This window comes from Cololabis saira, chromosome 11 (genome assembly GCF_033807715.1).
Source record: "Cololabis saira isolate AMF1-May2022 chromosome 11, fColSai1.1, whole genome shotgun sequence".
NCBI classification, from domain to species: domain Eukaryota; kingdom Metazoa; phylum Chordata; class Actinopteri; order Beloniformes; family Belonidae; genus Cololabis; species Cololabis saira.
The window spans coordinates 797,315-816,308 of NC_084597.1; the positions used below are offsets into that span (position 1 = coordinate 797,315).

Here is an 18,994-nt window from a genome sequence, read left to right on the forward strand (position 1 = left end):
GTACATGTTGACCAGTAGAACAGTTATTTAGTTTATTACGTACGTGTTTACCAGTAGAACAGTTATTTATTTATTACGTACGTGTTGACCAGTAGAACAGTTATTTAGTTTATTACATACGTGTTGACCAGTAGAACAGTTATTTAGTTTATTACGTACGTGTTGACCAGTAGAACAGTTATTTAGTTTATTACGTACGTGTTGACCAGTAGAACAGTTATTTAGTTTATTACGTACGTGTTGACCAGTAGAACAGTTATTTAGTTTATTACGTACGTGTTGACCAGTAGAACAGTTATTTAGTTTATTACGTACGTGTTGACCAGTAGAACAGTTATTTCGTTTTCTACTTTTTCTACTCATTTTAAGTGAAAATTTACTTGAAACAGGTGAAAAAGTCAAATAAGTTATTTTTCTGGTAATGACTTTTGTTTTGACATTTCAACTTTTATTCACAACATTTTTGACTTTTTTTCTACCCTATTTTCACAAAATTTTGACTTTTTTCTCAACATTTCGACTTTTTTCACAAAATGTTTGACTTTTTTTCTCGATATTTCGACTTTTTTCTCGACATTTCGACTTTTTTCACAACATTTTTGACTTTTTTTCTCTACTTTTTTCCCAAAATGTTGACTTTTTTTTTCGAAATTTCAACTTTTTTCACAACATTTCGACTTTTTTCTCGACATTTCGACTTTTTTACATTTTTGACTTTTTTCTCGACTTTTTTCACAACATTTCGCCTTTTTTTCTCGACATTACGACTTTTTTCACAAAATTTTTGACTTTTTTCTCAACATTTCAACTTTTTTCTCGACATTTCGACACTGGCAGATTTTTTTACTTATTTCATAGAAAAGTAGAACAGTTATTTAGTTTATTACGTACGTGTTGACCAGTAGAACAGTTATTTTATTATTACGTACGTGTTGACCAGTAGAACAGTTATTTAGTTTATTACGTACGTGTTGACCAGTAGAACAGTTATTTAGTTTATTACGTACGTGTTGACCAGTAGAACAGTTATTTAGTTTATTACGTACGTGTTGACCAGTAGAACAGTTATTTAGTTTATTACGTACGTGTTGACCAGTAGAACAGTTATTTTATTATTACGTACGTGTTGACCAGTAGAACAGTTATTTAGTTTATTACGTACGTGTTGACCAGTAGAACAGTTATTTAGTTTATTACGTACGTGTTGACCAGTAGAACAGTTATTTCGTTTTCTACTTTTTCTACTCATTTTAAGTGAAAATTTACTTGAAACAGGTGAAAAAGTCAAATAAGTTATTTTTCTGGTAATGACTTTTGTTTTGACATTTCAACTTTTATTCACAACATTTTTTACTTTTTTTCTCCACTATTTTCACAAAATTTCGACTTTTTTCTCAACATTTCGACTTTTTTCACAAAATGTTTGACTTTTTTTCTCTACTTTTTTCCCAAAATTTTGACTTTTTTTTTCGACATTTCGACTTTATTACATTTTTGACCTTTTTTCTCGACTTTTTTCACAACATTTCGCCTTTTTTTTATCGACATTACGACTTTTTTCACAAAATTTTTGACTTTTTTCTCAACATTTCGACTTTTTTCACAACATTTTTGACTTTTTTTCTCTACTTTTTTCACAAAATGTTGACTTTTTTTTCGACATTTCAACTTTTTTCACAACATTTCGACTTTTTTCTCGACATTTCGACTTTTTTACATTTTTGACTTTTTTTCTCTACTTTTTTCACAAAATGTTGACTTTTTTTATCGACATTACGACTTTTTTCACAAAATTTTTGACTTTTTTCTCGACATTTCGACACTGGCAGATTTTTTTACTTATTTCATAGAAAAGTAGAACAGTTATTTAGTTTATTACGTACGTGTTGACCAGTAGAACAGTTATTTAGTTTATTACATACGTGTTGACCAGTAGAACAGTTATTTAGTTTATTACGTACGTGTTGACCAGTAGAACAGTTATTTAGTTTATTACATACGTGTTGACCAGTAGAACAGTTATTTAGTTTATTACGTACGTGTTGACCAGTAGAACAGTTATTTTATTATTACGTACGTGTTGACCAGTAGAACAGTTATTTAGTTTATTACGTACGTGTTGACCAGTAGAACAGTTATTTAGTTTATTACGTACGTGTTGACCAGTAGAACAGTTATTTTATTATTACGTACGTGTTGACCAGTAGAACAGTTATTTTATTATTACGTACGTGTTGACCAGTAGAACAGTTATTTAGTTTATTACGTACGTGTTGACCAGTAGAACAGTTATTTAGTTTAGTACGTACGTGTTGACCAGTAGAACAGTTATTTAGTTTATTACGTACGTGTTGACCAGTAGAACAGTTATTTAGTTTATTACGTACGTGTTGACCAGTAGAACAGTTATTTAGTTTATTACGTACGTGTTGACCAGTAGAACAGTTATTTTATTATTACGTACGTGTTGACCAGTAGAACAGTTATTTAGTTTATTACGTACGTGTTGACCAGTAGAACAGTTATTTAGTTTATTACGTACGTGTTGACCAGTAGAACAGTTATTTTATTATTACGTACGTGTTGACCAGTAGAACAGTTATTTTATTATTACGTACGTGTTGACCAGTAGAACAGTTATTTAGTTTATTACGTACGTGTTGACCAGTAGAACAGTTATTTAGTTTATTACGTACGTGTTGACCAGTAGAACAGTTATTTAGTTTATTACGTACGTGTTGACCAGTAGAACAGTTATTTCGTTTTCTACTTTTTCTACTCATTTTAAGTGAAAATTTACTTGAAACAGGTGAAAAAGTCAAATAAGTTATTTTTCTGGTAATGACTTTTGTTTTGACATTTCAACTTTTATTCATAACATTTTTGACTTTTTTTCTCCACTATTTTCACAAAATTTTGACTTTTTTCTCGATATTTCAACTTTTTTCTCGACATTTCGACTTTTTTCACAACATTTCGACTTTTTTCACAACATTTTTGACTTTTTTCTCTACTTTTTTTCCCAAAATGTTGACTTTTTTTTTCGACATTTCAACTTTTTTCACAACATTTCGACTTTTTTCTCGATATTTCGACTTTTTTACATTTTTGACTTTTTTTCTCGACTTTTTTCACAACATTTCGCCTTTTTTTCTCGACATTACGACTTTTTTCACAAAATTTTTGACTTTTTTCTCAACATTTCAACTTTTTTCTCAACATTTCGACACTGGCAGATTTTTTTACTTATTTCATAGAAAAGTAGAACAGTTATTTTATTATTACGTACGTGTTGACCAGTAGAACAGTTATTTAGTTTATTATACGTGTTGACCAGTAGAACAGTTATTTAGTTTATTACGTACGTGTTGACCAGTAGAACAGTTATTTAGTTTATTACGTGTTGACCAGTAGAACAGTTATTTAGTTTATTATGTACGTGTTGACCAGTAGAACAGTTATTTAGTTTATTACGTACGTGTTGACCAGTAGAACAGTTATTTAGTTTATTACGTACGTGTTGACCAGTAGAACAGTTATTTACTTTATTACGTACGTGTTGACCAGTAGAACAGTTATTTTATTATTACGTACGTGTTGACCAGTAGAACAGTTATTTAGTTTATTATGTACGTGTTGACCAGTAGAACAGTTATTTAGTTTATTACGTACGTGTTGACCAGTAGAACAGTTATTTAGTTTATTACGTACGTGTTGACCAGTAGAACAGTTATTTAGTTTATTACGTACGTGTTGACCAGTAGAACAGTTATTTACTTTATTACGTACGTGTTGACCAGTAGAACAGTTATTTTATTATTACGTACGTGTTGACCAGTAGAACAGTTATTTAGTTTATTACGTACGTGTTGACCAGTAGAACAGTTATTTAGTTTATTACGTACGTGTTGACCAGTAGAACAGTTATTTAGTTTATTACGTACGTGTTGACCAGTAGAACAGTTATTTAGTTTATTACGTACGTGTTGACCAGTAGAACAGTTATTTAGTTTATTACGTACGTGTTGACCAGTAGAACAGTTATTTAGTTTATTACGTACGTGTTGACCAGTAGAACAGTTATTTAGTTTATTACGTACGTGTTGACCAGTAGAACAGTTATTCCGTTTTCTACTTTTTCTACTCATTTTAGGTGAAAATGTACTTGAAACAGGTGAAAAAGTCAAATAAGTTATTTTTCTGGTAATGACTTTTGTTTTGACATTTCAACTTTTATTCACAACATTTTTGACTTTTTTTCTCCACTATTTTCACAAAATTTTGACTTTTTTCTCAACATTTCGACTTTTTTCACAAAATGTTTGACTTTTTTTCTCGATATTTCGACTTTTTTCTCGACATTTCGACTTTTTTCACAACATTTCGACTTTTTTCTCAACATTTCGACTTTTTTCTCGACATTTCGACTCTGGCAGATTTTTCTACTTATTTCGTAGAAAAGTAGAACAGTTATTTAGTTTATTACGTACGTGTTGACCAGTAGAACAGTTATTTAGTTTATTACGTACGTGTTGACCAGTAGAACAGTTATTTTATTATTACGTACGTGTTGACCAGTAGAACAGTTATTTAGTTTATTACGTACGTGTTGACCAGTAGAACAGTTATTTAGTTTATTACGTACGTGTTGACCAGTAGAACAGTTATTTAGTTTATTACGTACGTGTTGACCAGTAGAACAGTTATTTAGTTTATTACGTACGTGTTGACCAGTAGAACAGTTATTTAGTTTATTACGTACGTGTTGACCAGTAGAACAGTTATTTAGTTTATTACGTACGTGTTGACCAGTAGAACAGTTATTTAGTTTATTACGTACGTGTTGACCAGTAGAACAGTTATTTAGTTTATTACGTACGTGTTGACCAGTAGAACAGTTATTTAGTTTATTACGTACGTGTTGACCAGTAGAACAGTTATTTAGTTTATTACGTACGTGTTGACCAGTAGAACAGTTATTTAGTTTATTACGTACGTGTTGACCAGTAGAACAGTTATTTAGTTTATTACGTACGTGTTGACCAGTAGAACAGTTATTTAGTTTATTACGTACATGTTGACCAGTAGAACAGTTATTTAGTTTATTACGTACGTGTTGACCAGTAGAACAGTTATTTTATTATTACGTACGTGTTGACCAGTAGAACAGTTATTTAGTTTTCTACTTTTTCTACTCATTTTAAGTGAAAATTTACTTGAAACAGGTGAAAAAGTCAAATAAGTTATTTTTCTGGTAATGACTTTTGTTTTGACATTTCAACTTTTATTCACAACATTTTTGACTTTTTTTCTCCACTATTTTCACAAAATTTTGACTTTTTTCTCAACATTTCAACTTTTTTCACAAAATGTTTGACTTTTTTTCTCGACTTTTTTCACAAAATTTTGACTTTTTTTCTCGATATTTCGACTTTTTTCTCGACATTTCGACTTTTTTCACAACATTTCGACTTTTTTCACAACATTTTTGACTTTTTTTCTCTACTTTTTTCCCAAAATTTTGACTTTTTTTTCGACATTTCGACTTTTTTCACAACATTTCGACTTTTTTCTCGATATTTCGACTTTTTTCTCGACATTTCGACTTTTTTACATTTTTGACTTTTTTTCTCGACTTTTTTCACAACATTTCGCCTTTTTTTCTCGACATTACGACTTTTTTCACAAAATTTTTGACTTTTTTCTCAACATTTCAACTTTTTTCTCAACATTTCGACACTGGCAGATTTTTTTACTTATTTCATAGAAAAGTAGAACAGTTATTTAGTTTATTACGTACGTGTTGACCAGTAGAACAGTTATTTAGTTTATTACGTACGTGTTGACCAGTAGAACAGTTATTTAGTTTATTACGTACGTGTTGACCAGTAGAACAGTTATTTAGTTTATTACGTACGTGTTGACCAGTAGAACAGTTATTTAGTTTATTACGTACGTGTTGACCAGTAGAACAGTTATTTAGTTTATTACGTACGTGTTGACCAGTAGAACAGTTATTTAGTTTATTACGTACGTGTTGACCAGTAGAACAGTTATTTTAACAGTTATTTAGTTTATTACGTACGTGTTGACCAGTAGAACAGTTATTTAGTTTATTACGTACGTGTTGACCAGTAGAACAGTTATTTAGTTTATTACGTACGTGTTGACCAGTAGAACAGTTATTTAGTTTATTACGTACGTGTTGACCAGTAGAACAGTTATTTAGTTTATAACGTACGTGTTGACCAGTAGAACAGTTATTTAGTTTATTACGTACGTGTTGACCAGTAGAACAGTTATTTAGTTTATTACGTACGTGTTGACCAGTAGAACAGTTATTTAGTTTATTACGTACGTGTTGACCAGTAGAACAGTTATTTAGTTTATTACGTACGTGTTGACCAGTAGAACAGTTATTTAGTTTATTACGTACGTGTTGACCAGTAGAACAGTTATTTAGTTTATTACGTACGTGTTGACCAGTAGAACAGTTATTTTATTATTACGTACGTGTTGACCAGTAGAACAGTTATTTAGTTTATTACGTACGTGTTGACCAGTAGAACAGTTATTTAGTTTATTACGTACGTGTTGACCAGTAGAACAGTTATTTAGTTTATTACGTACGTGTTGACCAGTAGAACAGTTATTTAGTTTATTACGTACGTGTTGACCAGTAGAACAGTTATTTAGTTTATTACGTACGTGTTGACCAGTAGAACAGTTATTTAGTTTATTACGTACGTGTTGACCAGCTTGTCGCAGATTTCGCTGGGCAGGAAGAAGTTTTCTACTTTTTCTACTCATTTTAAGTGAAAATTTACTTGAAACAGGTGAAAAAGTCAAATAAGTTATTTTTCTGGTAATGACTTTTGTTTTGACATTTCAACTTTTATTCACAACATTTTTTACTTTTTTTCTCCACTATTTTCACAAAATTTTTACTTTTTTCTCAACATTTCGACTTTTTTCACAACATTTTTGACTTTTTTTCTCGACTTTTTTCACAAAATTTTGACTGTTTTTCTCAACATTTCAACTTTTTTCTCAACATTTCGATTTTTTTCTCAACATTTTAAGTTTTTTCGCAAAATTTTTACTTTTTTCACAACATTTCGACTTTTTTCTCAACATTTCGACTTTTTCACAACATTTTTGACTTTTTTTCTCGACTTTTTTCACAAAATTTTGACTTTTTTTCGGACTTTTTTCTCGACATTTCGACTTTTTTCGACATTTCGCCTTTTTTTCTCGACATTACGACTTTTTTCACAACATTTTTGACTTTTTTCACAACATTTCGACTTTTTTCTCAACATTTCGACTTTTTCACAACATTTTTGACTTTTTTTCTCGACTTTTTTCACAAAATTTTGACTTTTTTTCTGACTTTTTTCTCGACATTTCGACTTTTTTCGACATTTCGACTTTTTTTACATTTTTGACTTTTTTTCTCGACTTTTTTCACAAAATTTTGACTGTTTTTCTCAACATTTCAACTTTTTTCTCAACATTTCGATTTTTTTCTCAACATTTTAAGTTTTTTTCGCAAAATTTTAACTTTTTTCTCGACATTACGACTTTTTTCACAACATTTTTGACTTTTTTCACAACATCTCGCCTTTTTTTTCTCGACATTACGACTTTTTTCACAATTTTTTTTACTTTTTTCACAACATTTCGACTTTTTTCTCGACATTTCGACTTTTTTCTCGACATTTCGACTTTTTTTTCGACATTTCGACTTTTTTCTCGACATTTCGACTTTTTTCTCGACATTTCGACTTTTTTCTCGACATTTCGACTTTTTTCTCGACATTTCGACTTTTTTCTCGACATTTCGACTCTTGCAGATTTTTCTACTTATTTCATAGAAAAGTAGAACAGTTATTTAGTTTATTACGTACGTGTTGACCAGTAGAACAGTTATTTTTTATGTTTTTTACGTACGTGTTGACCAGTAGAACAGTTATTTTTTATGTTTTTTACGTACGTGTTGACCAGTAGAACAGTTATTTTATTATTACGTACGTGTTGACCAGTAGAACAGTTATTTAGTTTATTACGTACGTGTTGACCAGTAGAACAGTTATTTAGTTTATTACGTACGTGTTGACCAGTAGAACAGTTATTTAGTTTATTACGTACGTGTTGACCAGTAGAACAGTTATTTAGTTTATTACGTACATGTTGACCAGTAGAACAGTTATTTAGTTTATTACATACGTGTTGACCAGTAGAACAGTTATTTTATTATTACGTACGTGTTGACCAGTAGAACAGTTATTTTATTATTACGTACGTGTTGACCAGTAGAACAGTTATTTAGTTTATTACGTACGTGTTGACCAGTAGAACAGTTATTTAGTTTATTACGTACGTGTTGACCAGTAGAACAGTTATTTAGTTTATTACGTACGTGTTGACCAGTAGAACAGTTATTTAGTTTATTACGTACGTGTTGACCAGTAGAACAGTTATTTAGTTTATTACGTACGTGTTGACCAGTAGAACAGTTATTTAGTTTATTACGTACGTGTTGACCAGTAGAACAGTTATTTAGTTTATTACGTACGTGTTGACCAGTAGAACAGTTATTTAGTTTATTACGTACGTGTTGACCAGTAGAACAGTTATTTAGTTTATTACGTACATGTTGACCAGTAGAACAGTTATTTAGTTTATTACGTACGTGTTGACCAGTAGAACAGTTATTTAGTTTATTACGTACGTGTTGACCAGTAGAACAGTTATTTTATTATTACGTACGTGTTGACCAGTAGAACAGTTATTTAGTTTATTACGTACGTGTTGACCAGTAGAACAGTTATTTAGTTTATTACGTACGTGTTGACCAGTAGAACAGTTATTTTATTATTACGTACGTGTTGACCAGTAGAACAGTTATTTAGTTTATTACGTACGTGTTGACCAGTAGAACAGTTATTTAGTTTATTACGTACGTGTTGACCAGTAGAACAGTTATTTAGTTTATTACGTACATGTTGACCAGTAGAACAGTTATTTAGTTTATTACATACGTGTTGACCAGTAGAACAGTTATTTTATTATTACGTACGTGTTGACCAGTAGAACAGTTATTTTATTATTACGTACGTGTTGACCAGTAGAACAGTTATTTAGTTTATTACGTACGTGTTGACCAGTAGAACAGTTATTTAGTTTATTACGTACATGTTGACCAGTAGAACAGTTATTTAGTTTATTACGTACGTGTTGACCAGTAGAACAGTTATTTAGTTTATTACGTACGTGTTGACCAGTAGAACAGTTATTTAGTTTATTACGTACGTGTTGACCAGTAGAACAGTTATTTAGTTTATTACGTACGTGTTGACCAGTAGAACAGTTATTTTATTATTACGTACGTGTTGACCAGTAGAACAGTTATTTAGTTTATTACGTACGTGTTGACCAGTAGAACAGTTATTTTATTATTACGTACGTGTTGACCAGTAGAACAGTTATTTAGTTTATTACGTACGTGTTGACCAGTAGAACAGTTATTTTATTATTACGTACGTGTTGACCAGTAGAACAGTTATTTTATTATTACGTACGTGTTGACCAGTAGAACAGTTATTTTAACAGTTATTTAGTTTATTACGTACGTGTTGACCAGTAGAACAGTTATTTTATTATTACGTACGTGTTGACCAGTAGAACAGTTATTTAGTTTATTACGTACGTGTTGACCAGTAGAACAGTTATTTAGTTTATTACGTACGTGTTGACCAGTAGAACAGTTATTTTAACTATTATTTTATCTTTTACGTACGTGTTGACCAGCTAGAACAGTTATTTTAATAGTTATTTTTTATGTTTTTTACGTACGTGTTGACCAGTAGAACAGTTATTTTAACTGTTATATAACTTTATTACGTACGTGTTGACCAGTAGAACAGTTATTTTAACTGTTATATAACTTTATTACGTACGTGTTGACCAGTAGAACAGTTATTTTAACTATTATTTTATTATTTACGTACGTGTTGACGAGCTTGTCGCAGATCTCGCTGGGCAGGAAGACGTCGGAGCGCAGGCGCAGCTTGTTTCGGTTTCCCTGGTAACACATGGTTTTGCGGAGGTTTCTCAGGCAGAAGTTCGTGGCCAGATCCATCAGGGAGTCGGGGTCGTCCCCCGCTCTGGTTGCCATGGCGACCTCCACTTCCTGGCCACGTCCTGGCCACTTCCTCCCCGGTCCGGCTGTAGGACGAGCAGAGACGGAACCTGGAAATACATTTATACGTTTGATGGAGTTTAAAGTCACGACAAACCTTTTCCTTTTTTACCTTTACCACTTCCTTCTTTCCTTCCTTCCTGCCTCCATCTTCCTTCCTTCCTTCCTTCCTTCCTTCCTCCCTCCATCTTCCTTCCTTCCTTCCTTCCTTCCTCCCTCCATCTTCCTTCCTTCCTTCCTTCCTTCCTTCCTTCCTTCCTTCCTTCCTTCCTTCCTTCCTCCCTCCATCTTCCTTCCATCTTCCTTCCTTCCTTTTTCTCTTCCACTTTCTTCCTTCCTTCCTTCCTTCCTTTTTCTCATCCACTTTCTTCCTTCCTTTCTTCCTTCCTTCCATCTTCCTTCCTTCCTTTCTTCCTTCCTTCCATCTTCCTTCCTTCCTTCCTTCCTTCCCTCCATCTTCCTTCCTTCCTTCCTTTTTCTCTTCCACTTTCTTCCTTCCTTCCTTCCTTCCTTCCTTCCTTCCTTTTTCTCATCCACTTTCTTCCTTCCTTTCTTCCTTCCTTCCATCTTCCTTCCTTCCTTTCTTCCTTCCTTCCATCTTCCTTCCTTCCTTCCTTCCTTCCCTCCATCTTCCTTCCTTCCTTCCTTTTTCTCTTCCACTTTCTTCCTTCCTTCCTTCCTTCCTTCCTTCCTTTTTCTCTTCCACTTTCTTCCTTCCTTCCTTCCTTCCTTCCTTCCTTCCTTCCTTTTTCTCATCCACTTTCTTTCTTCCTTCCTTCCTTCCTTCCTTCCATCTTCCTTCCTTCCTTCCTTCCTTCCTTCCTTCCTTCCTTCCTTCCTTCCTTTCTTCCTTCCTTCCTTCCTTCCTTCCTTCCTTCCTTCCTTCCTCCCTCCATCTTCCTTCCTTCCTTCCTTCCTTCCTTCTTTCCTTACTCCCTCCATCTTCCTTCCTTCCTTCCTTTTTCTCATCCACTTTCTTCCTTCCTTCCTTCCTTCCTTCCTTCCTTCCTTCCTTTCTTCCTTCCTTCCTTCCTTCCTTCCTTCCTTCCATCTTCCTTCCTTCCTTCCTTCCTTCCTTCCTTCCTTCCTTCCTTCCTTCCTTCCTTCCTTCCTTCCTTCCTTCCTTCCTTCCTTCCATCTTCCTTCCTTCCTTCCTTCCTTCCTTCCTTCCTTCCTTCCTTCCTTCCTTCCTTCCTTCCTTCCTTCCTTCCTTCCTTCCTTCCTCCCTCCCTCCATCTTCCTTCCTTCCTTCCTTTTTCTCATCCACTTTCTTCCTTCCTTCCTTCCTTCCTTCCTTCCTTCCTTCCTTCCTTCCTTCCTTCCTTCCTTCCTTCCATCTTCCTTCCTTCCTTCCTTCCTTCCATCTTCCTTCCTTCCTTCCTTCCTTCCTTCCTTCCTTCCTTCCTTCCTTCCTTCCTTCCTTCCATCTTCCTTCCTTCCTTCCTTCCTTCCTTCCTTCCTTCCTTCCTTCCTTTCTTCCTTCCTTCCTTCCTTCCTTCCTTCCTTCCTTCCTTCCTTCCTCCCTCCATCTTCCTTCCTTCCTTCCTTCCTTCCTTCTTTCCTTACTCCCTCCATCTTCCTTCCTTCCTTCCTTTTTCTCATCCACTTTCTTCCTTCCTTCCTTCCTTCCTTCCTTCCTTCCTTCCTTCCTTCCTTCCTTCCTTCCTTCCTTCCTTCCATCTTCCTTCCTTCCTTCCTTCCTTCCTTCCTTCCTTCCTTCCTTCCTTCCTTCCTTCCTTCCTTCCTTCCTTCCTTCCTTCCTTCCTTCCTTCCTTCCTTCCTTCCTTCCTTCCTTCCTTCCTTCCTTCCTTCCTTCCTTCCCTCCCTCCCTCCCTCCCTCCTTCCTTCCTTCCTTCCTTCCTTCCTTCCTTCCTTCCTTCCTTCCTTCCTTCCTTCCTTCCTTCCTTCCTTCCCTATTTCCTTCCTTCCTCCTTCCTTCCTCTCATTCTTATCAAACTTTGTTTGAACTACATTTAAATGACTAATATTATTTGGTGTAACTGATCCTAGTCATGTAAAAATATTAGAAGTTTTACAGGAATAAATTCCCAATCCCAATCTCCGTTGGTCCCCTGCACTCCCACAAAACTAGACATAATAAACACCTTACAGGGCCTAAAGTTAAACAAATTCCTGAGCCTGAACTTGTTTCCGGGAGCGGGGGATAAATGCGCTCGGCAATTTGGAAAGCAACAAAAATGACATAATTTGAATATTATTTTCCTTTTCACTATGGATATTTTGATATCAAGTTTTGCTAGTTGTCATTGAGTTTGAAAGGGTATAAGATGACCTACAATCTAAAATATGAATATTTTAAAGGTCATAATGTTACAAGGGCAGGTGAAACTCAGGCAGGCTAATTCATTGGTGGAATTATTGATTAGCAACCATTTATATAAAAAAAAAAAAAATATATATATATATATATATATATATATATATATATATATATATATATATATATATATATATATATATATATATATACATATATATATATATATATATATATAATTCTGGTGCTATGCCCATACCTGTCAAGTTTCCCGTTTTGGCAAACGGGAAACCGTATTTTACCGTCTTTCCCGCCGCCCCCTGTATTAGTATTTTCCTGTAAATGTCCCGTTTTATGATATATTAAAGGGTTATTGTGCCTCTACAAACTGAATTGTCACTAACCTGGCGAGAACTGGCCCTTGCTGTCGCCTGGAGGGCAGTTCTCACAAAGTTAGTGGCAACAACGGGAACAAAAACAACTAATCAGAGGATGGATGTAACGACAGAGAAGACTTTTCTGCTAGAAAATCTTTTAAATATATCTAAAAATGGGAGCCAGAGACCCACATGAGCGACGATGACAAATTAAAAGAAAATGTTTCACTTGAAGACAATCAATTTGTATATAAACTGAAAATATTTAGAATAAATAAATGTGCTTTATTTCCCCTTTGTTTTCATTTAGACTCTATTATATAATATAAACTCTATTATAGGAACTACATACAGAGGAATGTCCACAGCATTTCAGTGTCAACAAAGGTTCATAAAGAGCACATAATTGTAGTTTGTAAATGATTGATAGGTAGATATTTTAAATATTTTGTAAACCTGTCTTAAAATGTAATACTGGACTCGGTTGGGCTGGTTTCCCTTATTTTTAAATCCAAAACTTGACAGGTTTATGCCATGAGTATTCATATACAGTAATCCCTTGTTTTTGTGGGGGTTACGTTCCAAAAACAACCCGTGATAAGTGATATTCACATAGTAGCAACCCTTTTGTTTTTTTTACAATTAAAAAGTCTTTATTGCGGAGTTAAGCACGTATTCCCCTGCTCTTCCAGGGTGCTTGCTCTTTTTCCAAATTAAAATTCCAGACTTTTCCCAGACCTTTTCAAAACTGATATTTTTTTTCCCAAGACCTTAACTTTATGTACTTGTATACTTGTGTGCCTACTGCCTACTTCATTGGTTGAGATTGTACCAATTGTGTTTATTAGAAATGTTTGTTAGAATTTTTTATAGCCTAGTATTCAACGAATGCATTATTCACAGTAAATTATGTTTTTACTGATGAAAACGTTTAAAAACATGAAAATCACAAGTACATGAATTTCACATTTTCACAATGCCTTTGAGCATACTGTAAAATTCTACCATACATTTTTTTCCCCCATACTTTATTAAGACTTTCACACGAAATTCAAGACTTTTCAAGGTCTGGAAAACAGTGTTTCAAAATTCCATACTTATTAAGACTTTCAAGACTTGCGCAAGCACCCTGTCTTCTGAGCCGCTGCATCCCGACTCTGTAGTAGGGATGTCACGATTACTTGTTTTCACTATTAACCGCGATTTTAAACGGCACGATTAATTATTCGTGAAGACTCCTAAACATCGTCACTTTCCAAAGATTACGCCGGGACCCGGAACCATAGACAGATCAGCGCAACTCGCACGGAACGAAAATAAAGTTACACAAGCGGAAGCGGAGCAGCTGAAGTGAAGCATGGATGAAGAAGCGGATAAAATCAGCTGTGTGGGATTATTATGGGTACCGCAAAAATGAGGAAGGGGTTATCGTTGACGATGGCTTTCCAGTGTGTAAACATTGCCGAAATAAATCCATTTATTTAATTAAAAATCCCCGGCCCGCGGGGAAGGGCTGGGAGCAGGCTCGGACGCGAGGCTGCGCTCCGTCGCGGGCTCTGTTGGTGGATTGTATCGTAGACTAGGGCTGCACGATTAATCGTTAAAAAATCGCGATCTCGATTCATGCTTGAACGCGATCTCATTTCCAAATGACGACGATTTAAATTTTTTTTTTTTTTTTTTTTAAAGATGGCTGCATAAAAAAGGACTAGGCCTATGTTCTAGGTTGTTGTAGTCCTGTCATGGTCAACTATCATGTTGTCATGTTTGTTATATTTTGTTAATGATTGTGGATTACATTTGGAGAAACATCTACCTTTCTCATCACCTGACACATATTGCACATAAATATTGTTAAAATTGTTATTGTTTAAATTATTTAAAGACAAGAGAGATGTTTATTGTTTTTATGTTCAATGTCAGCTGTTACAAAGTTGATGCCAGTCTTTTATCAGGCACCATCATATTTTTTGTAACGTTTACCTTTTGTATCGGCAGCTTCTTAATAGCAGCAAAAGGCAATGGGGGGTTCATCCCAGCCAGAGGAATCATTTGTTGCCTCAGAACTACAGGTTACAAGTCCCCTTTCTGAAAGGGTGTTCAACTAAGGGAGGAACAAATATTGTTCAAAATTGTTATTATTGTTTAAATTATTCAAAGGTTTGTGTAAAGAAGACAAGAGATGTTTATTGTTATTATATTTTTGTTCAGCTGTAGCAAAGTTAAAGTAATAAGTGCAATAAATTTTATATTGGAAAAAAATCGTGAGAGAATCGTGATCTCAATTCTAAGCAAAAAAATTGTGATTCTCATTTTGTCCAGAATCGTGCAGCCCTATCGTAGACCACTGCTGCTTCTGTTTTACATCCATTATTAAATAAATGGATGTAAAAATAAAAGAGTCTGCTAACTTAACCGCCGTCTTCAACGCTCCGTTGTTTAAAAACGGCGCTCTTCCGTGTTTATTCTGCGTTGGTTGTTCAGTAACACCGTCCCCAGCCCCCGACGTAAGCACGTAGCTCACATTCCTGCACTTTAACCTGAACTGAAAGGACTTGAAGCAAGTCTTCTGCAGGTGGCTCCTGTCCTGCAGCCTTTCACCACTTTTTTTGTTCCAAAAGGAAATACATAGCTAGCTTGTATTTAATTTCAGATGTGGTCTTGTTTATTTTCACTGTTACAGTATTATTTATGTTTCAGAGGGCAGCTATAAGTCAAAAGCTAGCTAGATGTTTTTTCCTGTTTAAAAATTCTCTTCTCAGGTCCAAAAGAAATGTTCAGAAACATTTTTGTAATACAGTTTACAGTTTGCATGTAGCATTTGAAATGTTATTACCCAAAAGGGAAATCCTACTGTGGATGATTAACACAGAAGTGATTTTTGTTTAATTCCAATGGTATTATTGTCATTAATGTTGTACTTTTTGGTTACTTTTCTTTTCTGCTAATATTTGGCATGGAAAATAAATGACATTTAAAGATCTCTAAGGAGTGTTCATGTGATTTTACACATTCATAGTGTGAAATTAATTAATACATAATAATCGTGATAATCGTTAAATCGTGATTATTTCTCTGACAATAATCGTACCAAGAAAATCTGTCATCGTGACATCCCGACTCTGTAGCGTCTTTTTCTTCTAAAGCCGCGGTGCAGGAGGGTTTTTTCCAGAGAAGAACATGGTTATGGGTATTTTTTTGTCGCTCTTTTTTTCTTCTGGGCAAAAAGATTCTTATAAACCGACATTCATTCATTTTTTCTCCATCTTGAAGTTGGTGATTGGTATTCCGGCAGGTTGAACCAGCGCTCTGCTCTGCTGCCGTCAAAGACCCGCCCCGCTCTGCTTCTGATTGGCTGGTGTTAGTTTGGTTGAGCGCCTTCCACTTCCTTCCCTTTCCTTCCTTCCTTCCTTCCTTCCTTCTTTCCTTCCAAATTTTTCCTTCCTTCCTTCCTTCCTTCCTTCCTTCCTTCCTTCCTTCCTTCCTTCCAAAATTTCCCTTCCTTCCTTCCTTCCTTCCTTCCTTCCACTTCCTTCCCTTTCCTTCCTTCCTTCCTTCCTTCCTTCCTTCCTTCCACTTCCTTCCTTCCTTCCACTTCCTTCCTTCCACTTCCTTCCTTCCTTCCTTCCTTCTTTCCTTCCAAATTTTTCCTTCCTTCCTTCCTTCCTTCCTTCCTTCCAAAATTTCCCTTCCTTCCTTCCTTCCTTCCTTCCTTCCACTTCCTTCCTTCCACTTCCTTCCTTCCTTCCTTCTTTCCTTCCAAAATGTCCCTTCCTTCCTTCCACCCTCTCTCTTCCTTCCTTCCTTCCTTCCTTGCGTCCTCCTTCCTTCCTTCCACTTCCTTCTTCTTCGTTCCTTCCTTCCTTCCTTCATTTTTCTTCCTTCCTTCCTTCCTTCCTTCCTTCCTTCCTTCCTTCCTTCCTTCCTTCCTTCCTTCCTTCCTTCCTTCCTTGCGTCCTCCTTCCTTCCTTCCACTTCCTTCTTCTTCGTTCCTTCCTTCCTTCCTTTTTCTTCCTTCCTTCCTTGCGTCCTCCTTCCACTTCCTTCCTTCCTTCCTTCCAAATTTTTCCTTGCGTCCTCCTTCCACTTCCTTCCTTCCAAATTTTTCCTTCCTTCCTTCCTTCCTTCCTTCCTTCCTTCCTTCCTTGTGTCCTCCTTCCTTCCTTCCAAATGTTTCCTTCCTTCCTTCCTTAGTAGACTACTACTTGTAGTAGTCTACTAAGGAAGGAAGGAAGGATTCCTGACAGATAAACACACTAGCTAGCGCCGCTAGCTCTGATCACCCAGTAACTTTAATAACATTGGAACTTTATTAACATTCACCACAGAACAAACAGTACTACTAATACTACTACAATAATTACTATTACTACTACTACAATTACTACTACAATTACTACTACAATAATTACTATTACTACTACAATAATTACTATTACTACTACTACTACAATTACTACTAATACTAATACTACTATAATTACTACTACAATTACTACTACAATAATTACTATTATTACTACTACTACAATTACTACTACAATAATTACTATTACTACTACTACTACAATTACTACTACTACTACTACTACTACTAATACTACTACTACTAATACTACTACAATTACTACTACTACTACTACTACAATTACTACTACTACTACAAATACTACTACTACTACAATTACTACTACAATTACTGCTACTACAATTACTACTACAATAATTACTATTACTACTACTACTACAATTACTACTACTACAATTACTACTACTACTACTGCTACTACAATTACTACTACAATAATTACTACTACTACTACTACTAATACTACTACAAATACTACTACTACTACAATTACTACTACTACTACAATTACTACTACTACTACAATTACTACTACAATAATTACTACTACTACTACTACAATTACTACTAATACTACCTTCCTCCCTTCCTTCCTTCCACTTCCTTCCGTCCTTTCCTTCCTTCCTTCCTTCCTTCCTTCCAAATGTTTCCTTCCTTCCTTCCTTAGTAGACTACTACTTGTAGTAGTCTACTAAGGAAGGAAGGAAGGATTCCTGACAGATAAACACACTAGCTAGCGCCGCTAGCTCTTATCACCCAGTAACTTTAATAACATTGGAACTTTATTAACATTCACCACAGAAACAACAGTAAAAACAGCAACAACATCCTTTACACGCAGGTAAATACCAACAACAACGACCCCGTCAGGGTCTGAATTAGCTGCTAACTCTGCTAGCTCCATTAGCACCACTTTAGCCGCTAACGGCGGCTAACGGCTGATTCGTGGTTCCGCGTCGCATCGACACAGAGGCCTACGGCGTAGGGACGCGTCGACGCGCCCCGTCAGTTAGACGACTCTGCGTCGCTGTTACGCGGGACCGTGAATCAGCCTGTGACGGGTGAACGGCGAGCGGCGCCGTCGCGGCAGCGGGGGCTTTATTCCCGCCGGCGGGAGTTCATTTACCGGGGTTTACACTTTACACCCACCTGGTCGCTGGAAACGAGCTGGAAAACGAAGCGTTACGGCCCGTTTTGATTCATCTGGTTGTCGTTTTTTCGTCCCCGATGTCAACAAACAAACTCCTCCTCTCACTTCTTCTTAATGGCTGATTTATGGTCCCGCGTTACATTGACGCAGAGACTACGGCGTAGGGTACGCGGCGACGCGCACCGTAGAGATGTATGGCTCTGCGTCAGTGCTACGCGGGACCATAAATCAGCCGTTATACTCCTCCTGTTCCTTTTCCTCTCTACCTTCCCCGGCCGCAGATTCGACATAAAAAACTAAACTAAACTAAACAATATAATATATATATATGCGCTTTTATTATATCATATATATTTTAATATATCTTATATTAATTTTATTAATACACACACACATATATATATTTTTTGTATATATATATTTTTTTATCTCTACATATATATATATATATATATATATATATATATATATATATATATATATATATATATATATATATATATATATATATTATTAGGCTCAGAAATACTTTTTTTAATTATTTTCATTTAAAATATATAATATATATCATATATATTTTATTAATACATATATATTAAAACATTTTTTATATATT

The 18,994-nt window shown here is 35.0% G+C and overlaps 1 protein-coding gene across 3 annotated transcripts in view; it reads right to left on the reverse strand.

Annotated features, from left to right (window-relative positions):
• Nucleotides 1-18,483, reverse strand: part of LOC133454492 (protein zer-1 homolog) — a 66,908-nt gene extending 48,425 nt beyond the window's left edge. For all 3 annotated transcript variants that reach the window (XM_061733218.1, XM_061733216.1, XM_061733217.1), the window contains exons 1-2: nt 18,378-18,483; nt 10,014-10,254 (exon numbers count right to left, since the gene is read on the reverse strand). In XM_061733218.1, coding sequence (XP_061589202.1) covers nt 10,014-10,180 — 167 coding nt within the window. In that variant the 5' untranslated portion in view covers nt 10,181-10,254; nt 18,378-18,483. The remainder of the gene's footprint in view (nt 1-10,013; nt 10,255-18,377) is intronic.
• Between the last annotated feature and the right edge of the window lie 511 nt (nt 18,484-18,994).